The sequence below is a fragment of the Myxocyprinus asiaticus genome, chromosome 6, assembly GCF_019703515.2.
Source record: "Myxocyprinus asiaticus isolate MX2 ecotype Aquarium Trade chromosome 6, UBuf_Myxa_2, whole genome shotgun sequence".
Lineage (NCBI taxonomy): Eukaryota > Metazoa > Chordata > Actinopteri > Cypriniformes > Catostomidae > Myxocyprinus > Myxocyprinus asiaticus.
The window spans coordinates 2,700,484-2,713,175 of NC_059349.1; the positions used below are offsets into that span (position 1 = coordinate 2,700,484).

The 12,692-nt window shown below is 37.7% G+C and overlaps 1 protein-coding gene across 2 annotated transcripts in view; it reads left to right on the forward strand.

Annotated features, from left to right (window-relative positions):
* The first annotated feature begins 11,006 nt into the window (after nt 1-11,006).
* Nucleotides 11,007-12,692, forward strand: part of LOC127442903 (zinc finger protein 239-like) — an 88,477-nt gene continuing 86,791 nt past the window's right edge. For both annotated transcript variants that reach the window (XM_051701271.1, XM_051701269.1), the window contains exon 1: nt 11,007-11,161. In XM_051701271.1, coding sequence (XP_051557231.1) covers nt 11,077-11,161 — 85 coding nt within the window. In that variant the 5' untranslated portion in view covers nt 11,007-11,076. The remainder of the gene's footprint in view (nt 11,162-12,692) is intronic.

Here is a 12,692-nt window from a genome sequence, read left to right on the forward strand (position 1 = left end):
AAAGGGACTTTGTTCCCTTCTCACTCAAAGAGCTTGCGCTTGTTAAAGAGTGGCGTGCTGTCATAGCAACCATGTTACGTTACGTTTCCATTTGTCCTGCGAAGGCCGTCTCGTTTAAATGAGACTTGTTTAAAGGTGGATGCTCGGAATACTGCAGCCTTCAAAGGACGCGTCCTACCTAGCGCGCAGCCTTCGAAACAAGACACAGCCATTGTCCACATATGTGAATTTTAAGCGAATCTATGTTTGGAGAGGGGTCAACAAGGCCTATAGTGAAAAGAATACCAAACCCACTGTGAAGCATGGTGGTGGCTCACTGATGTTTTGGGGGGGGGGGGGATGAGCTCTAAAGGCACAGGGAATCTTGTGAAAATTGATGGCAAGATGAATGTAGCATGTTATCAGAAAATACTGGCAGACAATTTGCTGCGCATGGGACGCTCTTGGACTTTCCAGCATGACAATGACCCTAAGCACAAGGCCAAGTTGACCCTCCAGTGGTTACAGCAGAAAAAGGTGAAGGTTCTGGAGTGGCCATCATAGTCTCCTGACCTTAATATCATCGAGCCACTCTGGGGAGATCTCAAATGTGCGGTTCATGCAAGATGAACAAAGACTTTGCATGACCTGGAGGCATTTTGCCAAGATGAATGGGCAGCTATACCACCTGCAAGAATTTGGGGCCTCATAGACAACTATTGCAAAAGACTGCATGCTGTCATTGATGCTAAAGGGGGCAATACACAGTATTAAGAACTAAGGGTATGCAGACTTTTGAACGGGTCATTTAATTTTTTTCTTTGTTGCCATGTTTTGTTTTATGATTGTGCCATTCTGTTATAACCTACAGTTGAATATGAATCCCATAAGAAATAAAAGAAATGTGTTTTGCCTGCTCACTCGTGGTTTCTTTAAAAATGTTACATATATTACCAATTCTCCAAGGGTATGCAAACTTTTGAGCACAACTCTAATATCCGTATCTAAATGCTATAACCTACATGAAATGTTTTAGTGTTGACTTAACAACTGTAGGGCTTTACTGGTTGTTTAGTGTGTTACTATCAGAAATAATTAATAATTATTTCTGTAGTTATTAATTAATATTTGAATTAATCAATTTAATCTAACTCATTAAAACCTCATATGGGGCTCCAGTAAATGTAGTGTGCTACGTTTAGGAGCAAGATTGGTTATTAGCAATAATTAATAATTATCAAAGATAACAGGTAGAATGTGTTTTCCTCCATCCTTTAACTCTGACCCAGTTCCTCGAGGCTCGGGTGATGACGGGAGGCCGTTTCCTCGCTCTGTCAGCGGGCAGTACGGCTGTTGATTCTCGGCGAGCTGGCGGAGAACTCAGAAATGTCGACTTGATTGAAGATGGAAGAGAAATCTTTAATCTCTTCACTACTGTAGGCAAACGGATGAAAATGCGAATTGCTCGGCGGTCTCCTTCGGATCCGTTAGAGTGTTCGGTTGAACACAGAGTAACCTCAACTCGTCCAGCGAGATGGAGATTGTATGGCCACAGTTTCAAGTCGGACATTACTTCCTTGTGCCAAGAGGTTGCACCTGAGAGCAGCGATAAACTACATCTATATTCGGTGAACAAAGTCGCTGGAAGCAAATCCCGAAAGCATTTCAGTGGTATTTCAACTCCTGATGATGTCATGTTTGAGGGACGTTCTGTTGTGTGCCTCATCCAATAGGAGTTGAGAGTTCCATCCTTTAGTGAGCAAGGCTTCATGGGATTTGCAGTCTGTTTTGGACTCCCTTTGTTTGATTTTGGCACGATTTTTATCAGTAAGATTAACTACTTGGAATGTGGGGGCCTGAGTTAGGTTTTTAGACTGTGTTAGGCCTGCCTTTGTCTTCTATCTGAATACATGAGGCCCAACACAACTGATCCTGTTGATAGATTGAATTTATTGTTCTTGTGTAGGAAATAATGTATTAGATGCCACACAATAAACTGTACTGTACAAAAAGAACAACATGCAATACAAATAAACATTTATTTGGACATACATTATAAACATTGTACACAAAGTTCAGTGTTCTCTGTAAAGCAACTATAAAACAGTATGTGTTATTAAAAGCACTAGCTGTACAAAGTAATTTAATTGATACTGAATTAATGTCCACACTGTTTTCCAACTCACTTTTTCCCTTTAAGGGAAGACAATCACATTATGCAAAGACACACAAAAGAAAGTGAATTGCAGGCAGGAAAAATTCAGGAAAGAGGAAAATCAGAATACAGTTAATTTCAAACGTGATAAAACATCTCACTTCTGTTCATGTCTCATCTAATAATTATGGTCTTCCACTGTAGAATTTATCCATTTAGCATCACAGCATGAAATCAGTTGAAAACTTCGTCACTACTCACAGACAGTTCAGGAAAAACACAGTTCCTTTTTATACTCAGTAATAATGCCATTTCAAAACATGTGAAGCATTCACAAAAAGATGCTAAATAGAAATGAACAAACTCTCAAAATGTCTAATAAACTTTCAGCACATGTACACACCTGTTAGCACAATAATGCTATTGTTTATATGTAATTAATTGAGCTTCGTTTCTGGACGTCTATCGTAGCCGGACCGTAACAGTGGACAATATAAGTAATCCGCTGTTGACTTAAAATAATAAAGTGAAAAGAGCACGCAAACAATTATCCAAAGCTTTTTCAAACAGATGTTCATAAGTCAATCCTTCTGTAGGCAGCTGATGGAAGAAGCAGCATCTAGGACAGGAGTGCTGTGCGTTGCCAGTGGTTTCTGATCATAACGTTGCTGTTTTAGACAAGACTTTAGTTTTGCTTGATTATTAAGATAACCATTTACAGCACACATTGTCCAGGGAAATTTTTAAGACATCTTACAACATTGCAAAAAGCAAGAATACAACTGCCTGACACGCAAGCAAGCAGTGAACGGCTACACACAAAACGCCAACCAATCGCACTTCCGCTATCTAACCGGAAATTCCACCCACCTTGCAAAATACAGTGGATGCGCTGAGAATATTGTGGATAGGGGAGTTAAATAATGCTTTAAAGAATACTAGGTTATCATCACCAGGTAAAGTTCAGGTGTGTTATGTAATGATGTCTAATTTAAGTGAACCATTGTAGCAAAGATTTGTGGGAGCCAGGTGAACAATCCAAAGTAAGTCACTTTTAATCGCAACTCTTTTCAGTGTACACAAACATTGCTTTTCAGCATAATAAAATAAACACACAAAGATATGCTTTTCAGCAGTCACTTTCCCACAGACTCTGCATCGTCCTCTCTCTCTGGACTGGGCTTTGTTTTATCTCGCCAGACCCTCACTGTGAACATAGTAACGGTAATTAGTCACGATTTATCTCAGGTGGATGTCCTTACCGCTTTCTCTCTCCACAACAGGCGCTCGACCACGCACTCTTCTTCTTCTTCTTCTTCTTCTTAGTCTTTTTGTTTTTTAATGGTGGGTGGCATCCACCGTAAATGGTGCATTACCGCCACCTTCTGCTCCGGAGTGTGGAACAGAGCTTAAATTCTACCTATCAATCCTGTTTTTCTTATGAATTCAAAGAAAGTTCTACTGTTTTTCCAACTTGACATATTTGTTAATTCCTTAATACTGCACTCCTTAATTCCATTCTTCATCAACTCCTCCATCATATTTTACATTCAGCAATTACATGTGATATATTCTCCTCAACCTGACAGTATACACAACCCATCTGGATGATTTCCTATTATTTTTAGTGTACTATTTAAATTTGAATGTCCTAACCTTATTCTGTTGTAAACAACTTCCTCTTTCCTTGACTTACCTACACTACCGGTCAAAAGTTTTGAAACACTTACTACACTTTATTATAATTTTTTTTTCTTCATATTTTAGAATAATAGGAAAGTCATCAAAACTATGGAATAGCATAAATGGAACTATGGGAATTATGTTGTGACTAAACAAAATCCAAAATAATTCAAAACTGTGTTATATAATTTAGCATCTTCAAAGTAGTCACCCTTTGCCTAGAATTTGCAGACATGTACTCTTGACATTTTCTCAACCAACTTCTTGAGGTATCACCCTGGGATGATTTTTAAACAGTATTGAAGGAGTTCCCATCTATGTTGGGCACTTATTGGCTGCTTTTCTTTATTATTTGGTCATCAATTTAAAAAAAATAATTATGTTTTTTTTAATTACATTTTAGTTTTATAATGAAATAAAATAATATGGTGGCACAATTATATTTTTGTCTACAAAACAAATTTCAAACATTTAAGCATACACCTTCAGATCAAAAGATTTTTAAGATCATGAGAAACATTTCAGTCGTGTTTCAAAACTTTTGACCGGTAGTGTATATTTCCTATTTTCTGATTAACTTTATTGGTTATGCTGTAAAGAAATCTACCCTTTGTTTCATTGTTCCACTTTCCTTGCCATTCTTCTATTACTTTACACCATATTGCTGCTTTAACTTCTGACTTAATGCAACTTGTAATTCTATTGATTCTCTTTGTAATGCTTGTTTTGCTAATTTATCCACCTTCTCATTTCCCTTTATACCTACATGTGCTGGAACCCACATAAACCTAATTACTGTACCCTCTTGAATTATTCTTGTATGAACTTGTACAATTCTAAACAGAATATCTTGTCGGCTGGATTTGAAAGATATCAGGCTCTTAAGGACTGAAACAGAGTCAGAACATACTAAAAAAGTATCCTGGTTTGTGTTCTTCTACCCACTGTGAATCCATGAATATTGTCAGCATTTCCACTGTATAAACTCCCAAATAGTTTGAACATCGTTTTATTCCACTTTCTTTCCATTTTGGTACTATAAATGCTGCTCCAGTTGTCTAATGCTCTGGATCTTTTGACCCACCTGTAAATATTTGTATATATTGGGGGTAATTAACACTGACATGGATTGAAAATTCTGTTGGTAAATCTATTTCCCCTCTTCCTGCTTTCTTTATTTCCAACATATGCATGTCTATTTGTGGTGTCTTATGTACCCACGGTTCTGTTTCTGGGATTACAACTGTTGGGCTCATCTTGACTCTATTAATCCCCATTTCTTTTGCATATATTTTACTAGCCCATCCAAAACTATTTCTTTTATCTTGTTCCCAGCTTTCTTGTATCACCATTTTTGCAGGATGTTCCTCTTTATGCCCTTTAAGATTGACCCAGTAATTAATCATTAGCTGCTTCCTCCTTATTTCTAGTGGCATCTCTCCTGTCAGAACCTGCAGATCTGATATGGATGTTGTTTTTACTGCTCCACTGCACTGCCTCAGAGTTTGAGCTTGTATCTTATTTATTTTTTCCAATAAAGTTTTTGACGCTGACCCATATACTATACTTCCATAATCAATCACAGACCTAATCATTGTCACATATATAGTTTTAATGAGGAGAAGTTTGCCCCCATTCCACTCCACTTAAACTCCTCATGATGTTTATTACTTTCTGACACTTTCCAACAATTTTAATTATATGATCTGCCCGGGAGGTCACGTGACACTATGCAAGGGGCAGACGTGTGAGCGACGAGCTCTGCGCACTTTGCTAAATTTTTAATTATTTTCATGTTATAATCTGGTGAATTTTGATACACCAAGTTACACATTTGCTCTTTGATGCAAAACATGGCAAAGAAGTCAAATTCCTCGGGCTCTGGAGACATTAAAAGACACTTACATGTTCAGGATGAAAGCCCTGACAGGCCTACAGACCGGAGACTCGATTTGGATGGCGCGGTGGGAGAGGAGATCCAGTGTCAGTTGTCCAACATGTTGGTGATGTTGATGAAGATTCTTGCTGACTTGGAGGATCTCGCTGTAATACGTCAATTGATTACGGCGATAGAAATAAAATTCTCTGAATTAGTTACAAGAGTGACTGATGTTGAGAGACAAATTGATTTTTTTGGAATCTTCGGAGAGGGAATTAACCGCTAATCCACCCGCGACCAAAGTTAATTTGGAACACCTCATTGAAAAGCTTGAAGATCTTGAGAATAGAAGCCGCATGAATAACGATTGAATTGTTGGAATTCCTGAGCTTGAGGAGGGTAGAGATATGGTGAAATGCCTAGATGAGTTTTTCCCGAGTCTGCTCGACATAACAGGCCATAAACTGGAAATCGAGCGAGCTCACAGAGTCCCAGCTCACAGATTTGCTGAGGGAGACAGGCCGATCGATTCTGGCCAGATTTCTGAGATCATCCAATAAAGATCTTGTGTTGCGCCAGGCGAGGAGCAAAGGGAAACTTTCTTGGAAGAACCATAATATTTTCTTGTTCCCGGACTTTGCGAACTCGACAAGCGAGAAACGCGATCGGTTCAAGGAATGTAAGAAACTCTTACATCAGCGAAAGATCACTTTTGCTCTGATGTTTCCGGCCAAACTGAGAATAGAAATGAAGTACAGTCGCAAAGTATTTATTTGTCCCAATCAGGCAATGTCTTTTATTGAATCAATGGGTAAGTAAACCATTGGGCGTTTCTCATGTGAGTGGGTCGACTCACTGTAATTACTCTTGAGGAAGCTGGGCGACATTTTGGTTTCTTTTTTTCTTTTTGCGTTGGCTCCGCCGTGTGGCTGGAGCTTGTTTTGTGAATAACACTTTTCCTTAAAGAAACTTTTGCATTGACGAAAGATTACTTTTGCATTGAAGTTCCCGGCCAGTTTGAGAGTGGACATCTACATGCTCACACAAAAGATGTCTTTTATAAAGTTGACAGATTGTGTAAGTCATGGTATATAGTTTTATGCGGCCTCCGAGTGAATTGACTCGACCACCCGGGGAACTGGGAATTCAGTTTTGTTTCTTTTTGTATTGGCTCCGCCTAACGGCTGGAGCTTGTTCTATTTAATAACACTCCTTTGGAACAGCTGTGGATTAATCTGTTCATTCTTCGTGCTTATTCCTCCTGCTGGCTGTAGTTTGTTTTGTTGAGGTTTTTTACAGGACATTGGAATGATCACGTCATCCGTTGAACTCATAACAGCCAGCTTACTGAACATATCTGAACATTTTATATCAGCTGGAATTTGTTTTGTGGAAGATCGCACCTTTGAGACAGTTCTGTGAATGAATCTACACATTCTTTGTGTTCATTCTTCCTGTTGGCTGGGTTTATTTTACAAAGTATTTTCTTTTATGTAATTTTGCCTCACAAATTTGTGAGGCCCTATTTCGCCATTACAAAGCATCTCTATCAAACTAATCGGAAAAGTTAAGTTACACCTCGTTATTTCACATTTACACTCAGTATGGACTAAAGTGTCCAGATTGTTTAAGTTGGACACTTATTTAAATGTTGCCTTGAGCATATGGCAGAACCCAAGATTGTGTATTGGCAAGTCCCCTTTCTGCCAGAGTGGATTGTGAGGGGGGTTACTATACTCGGTGACCTATATGAAAGTGGAGTGTTGAGATCGTTTGAAAACTTGGTCCAACATTTTGGGATCCTCAGACCTCAGTTTTATAGGTATTTACAACTGCGCCACCTGCTTTGTACTATTTTTGGGAGTAGCACACACCCCCCCCAAGGAGGCAGATGCTTTGGGAGAGGCGATTGCGGCTTTTGGAAAAGGTCATGAGGCATCAGTGTACTACTCCCTGTTAATTCAGAGTATGGGGGACGGAGCCTTAACTTCTCTCAAGAGAGTATGGGAGAAGGATTTCAACTTGGCATTGGAGGAAGGGGTGTGGGCTAAGATTCTTAAAAACGTTAAGTCTGCATCTAGAGATGCAAGGGTGTGTCTTATACAATTCAAAATTTTGCATAGATTTTATTGGATCCCCTCTAGACTGTAAAGGCTTGGTCTTAAAGACACACCCACCTGCTGGAGATGCCAATCGGAGTATGGAGACATGGCCCATGTTTTTTGGTGGTGTGTCGAGATCCAGAAATTCTGGTCAAAGGTTCAGAATATTGTGTGCGACGTGGTGGGCACTCTGGTTTCGTTTTGCCCCAGACTTTGTGTTCTGGGTGATGGGGCGGTCATCGATGTGGGGGATGGCCATAGAGAGAACTGGGTTCTGAACTGTGTGATGATTGCCAGGCAGGTTATTTTGAGGGGTTGGAGGTCAGCTGGTGCGCCCCCATATCCGGAGTGGTGCACGAAGGTGGGGAGGGTTTGGATACGTTTATACAGAAATGGGGCAGGTATTTGGAGTTGTTGGAGGGCTCTCGGGTGGGGTGTGGAGAGAGTTGTGTAATATAGTTAGCATGATTATTATGTGTGTGTGTATGTATGTATGTATGTATGTGTATATATATATATATATATATATATATATATATATATATATATATATATATATATATGTATACACGTGTGTCTGTTTGATTTTTATTTCTATATATTTACTTATGTTTGACCACAGGGTTGTTTTTTGGGGGGGGCGGGATCGGGGAGGGGGGGTTGTGGGGTTTAAATGTTGATTTTATATATATGTATGTTTACATTTCATTGTTATTGTGTGATTTAATAAAAATGTTAATTACAAAAAAAGAATAATAATAATAAAATAAAATAAAATTATATGATCTGCCCATGTTCATTTTGTGTCAAATAAGATTCCTAAGAATCTAAACACTTTCACCCTGTCCAATGTTCTTTCATACATTTTCAGGTTCATTTCTGGGAGAATTATTTTCCTTGTGAAAACCTTGTCTTTTCTACTGAGAATTTAAATCCCCATTCATATGCCCATTTTTCTACCTTTATTATTGCTTCTTGTATCTTTCAATTTATATGCAGAATGTTCTTTCCCCTTTTCCAAATTGCCCCATCATCTGCAAAAAGTGATCTTACTTTATCTGGTTGAACTTGAGAAAAAACATAATTAATCATTATAGAAAACATGAATGGACTTATCACACTTCCTTGTGGAGTCCCATTTTCTATTTCATGTCTATTTGATATTTAATTTCCTACCCTTACCTGAATAGTCCTATTTCCCATAAAATCCTTTATCCACTTGAAAATCCTTCCTTCTATATTCATCATTTTTAGTTTTATCAGAAGACCCTCTTTCCACATCATGTCATATGCTTTTTCAACATCAAAAAATACCGCTATAACTGATTCTTTATTTATCTGTGCTTTTCTAATTTCATTTTCCAGACATACAATAGGATCCTTTTCTTTCTTGTCCCTGTACTTCCAACAATCTGTCTAACTCTAATCTTTTACACAGATTATAATAATTTATAATCACCATCTCCTGCTCCCTGCACCACATTTCCACCACAACATATTCTTGATCTTTTCCCTTTCCCAGTACTCTATATGGTGTTTCATGTTTAATACATGTTGCACATCCCCCACCATTCCCTTCTTCCCTATCACTTCTTATTACTATATACCCTTGTAAAACAAAATTCATATAATGTTTTAACCATGTTTCTTGAACACAAATTACATCTGGCTTTATTAGTAATCCTTCAGTAAAATGCTTAAACTCTTGACCATTTGCTATTAGAGATCTTGCATTCCATTGAAGTATTACTACCATAACTAATTATTACCCACATGTTTCTTGACTGGATCTTATCTAGAGTTCATCTCTTACTTCTTCCCATGTTAACCCTTTGATTCCTAGGTAATGTATTGCTGCTATGACTATCAATTGTATTTTTTTGAGTTTTAGACTTATATTTTCCCTTGTTACTTCATTGTTTCCTCCCATCTGTTCCCATGTTTTTACATTATGACCTATCTCTTGTCCTCTAATCTGTTTTGAAGCCTCAGCATATGTCATTTTCTTCTCTACTCTACTCTCCTTTTCTATATCTCTGTTTCCCGTTTCACTACTTCACATCCTCTATATGTAGCACTGTGGGCCTCTCCACAGTTACAACAATTTGATTGCACCCCCTCCCCACATTTACCATTTTCATGATTCCCTCCACAGCGTGCACATCTATGTTCTTCTCTACACTTTGAGGCAACATGTCCAATCTTTTGGCAACTTCTATCCTTCCTTTTTCCCCCTTGTTTACTGCTTACCTCTTTCCAACTTTCCCTATAAAATCCACCATTTTCTCCTTCACTTACTACCCCCATACTTTCCTCGCTATCCCCCCATTCATGCCTCTCTGTTCCATTCCCGGAGCAGTTGTGCCTCCCCGCCTTTCCTTTTCTATTTCCCGCTGATGACGCCGCCATCCAGCAAAAATCAACCAAAAACGTCATCCGGAAGACAACAGCTGATATCATCCGACCACGCACTCACCTCCACAATTATCTAAAAATATTCTTCTTGAATTATATAATAAGGTGTGGGAAATGGGGAAACTGCATAGTTGCTGGAAGGAAGCTGTAGTGGTACCAATCCATAAAGCAGGGAAGGAAGGTAGTAACCCAAGTGATTACAGACCGATTGCTTTAACATCTGATGTATGTAAAGTGATGGAGAAAATGATCCATCAAAGATAAATTTATTATATGGAAATTAAAGGATATATCTGAAATGATCAAAGTAGATTTAGAAGGTTATAACATTCAAATAAATGTAGGGATATGTAGGGTAACAGGAAGAAATAAAAGAGAAGAAACCATTATCTCTAGACTTAGGTTTGGACAACAGCACTTAATAATACATTGCACAGAATAGGAACCACGATACAGGGAGATGTGAATTTTGCAATCAGGAAGAAACAGTAGAGCATGTTATGATGATCTGTCCCCAATATTGTAATGAAAGAAAGACATTGATTTCTAAACTTAAGAAAAGTAAGATGAACTGTGAGTTGACAAGTATTTTGAGAAACAATTCATGGGAAGATTGTTTTTCATTTTTAATAACATTTTTGAAAGCAACACAAATAAGTAAGAGACTATAATTAAGGTCACAATTGTATAAGAAGAATGTTGATCCCGACTCACACTCCTTACCAGCTGGTGGCGGTACTGCAATTTTTGTTGAATGCCAACCGCCAAAAAACTCCAGAAGAAGAACCAACGTGGTACTTGTTTTGCTTCTCGTTTCCAAAGACGTAGGAAGTAGTGGATCTGCGTGATATGCTGTAGTAAAGATGGAGTTTATTAAAGAAGAGAGTGAAGACATGACTGGTGAAACTCCATGCAACATAAAAAGTGAAGAGACCGAGGAACAAATAGGTTGGTGTTTACTTTTTATGCTTCATAGGGAGACATGGTTTAAAAAAAAAAAAAAAAAAAACCTTTCTGAAATCTCAAAAAATTGACACGTTCTCACCTAATACTCAGTATAAAATTACCTCTAATTGTTGTAATTTAGGAAATCAGAAATAGGGATTGGACTTTTTTTATTTTATTTATTATTATTATTATTGTTATTATTATTTTGATACAACTTTGAAATCAGTAATAAGAGAATGTCTGTAGATAGGTTTGCAAATGTTCGTTAACGTTAATGAATAAAAATGAATTAATCATTAAAGGTTTAGATCACCCCAAAATGAAAATTCTCTCATTATTTACTCACCCTCATGCCATCCCAGATGTGCATGACTTTCTTTCTTCTGCAGAACACAAATTAAGATTTTTAGAAGAATATCTCAGCTCTGTAATGCAAGTGAATGGTGATCAGACCTTTGAAGCTCCTAAAAGTCAGCATAAACATAATCCATAATCGCACATGCATCAAGCACTAGGAAGTGTAATCGAGCTTGAAAGTATGATTGTGCCTAGAGACTGCAATGGCTAGATGTACAGTGAAAAAATAAGTGTTATTTTGGTCTGTTCTCACACAAAACCAACTGGATTGCTTCAGAAGACTCAAACTACGTTTCTATCCAAGGTTTTTTTGCGTCAAAAAGTGTAGTGCATCAAAATAGCTGATGGAAACGCAAATTATTGCTAAAATTTCACATAAAGTGTCTACATAATATTCTTCCATTTAACTCTAGTTCATCAACTCCATGTTGATGCTTCAAATGTTGTGAAAAACTGGTTTGGAAACAGTTTTTGTCGAGAAAATAGGTATTAACGCACATGTCACATGACAGATTTTACCCCAATCGTTAGCCTGTGTTAATCATGGCGACAAGGTATACATCCTTGAAAGCCAATCTATTGTACATGAAGCATTACTCGCACTGTTATGGATTGGTCTTAACAGTATACCAGCACGGAACCGATGCTGCAAACACATCTGCGTCATGACACTTCCAGGAGTGCCAACACAAATATCTCGTATCATGCACCTGTCATCAACAAGTGCACGGAGAACAAATGAATGGCCACTCTTTGCGATTAATTTAATCGCGGTATCCATCTGTTTATTTATTAAAGTTACTTTTCTACACCATTCAGAATAATAGATGGCAGTCATGGAATTAGCCCATTATACAAAACATATTTTTATGCACAAAGATTTTTAAATTAAAAATAAATACACAATACTAGGAGAAAAGTTTCAATGTGCTTTTTGGAATACTAACATATAGATCAATTCTATAAAATTATTGTTTAGCTTTTGAAAAAATGCCGGCAAAATTCTCTGTATTAAATAAATTACCAAACGAATAAAGCATTCAATGTAAAAAATAAATTACCAAATGGAAAATTATATTGTTAGGCCTATATAATTGCCTTTTCTTTACACAAACTTAAATTAGCCTTACCCTGTTCTGTAGACGAAAAAAGTCAGCTGAATGACTTTCTCAGA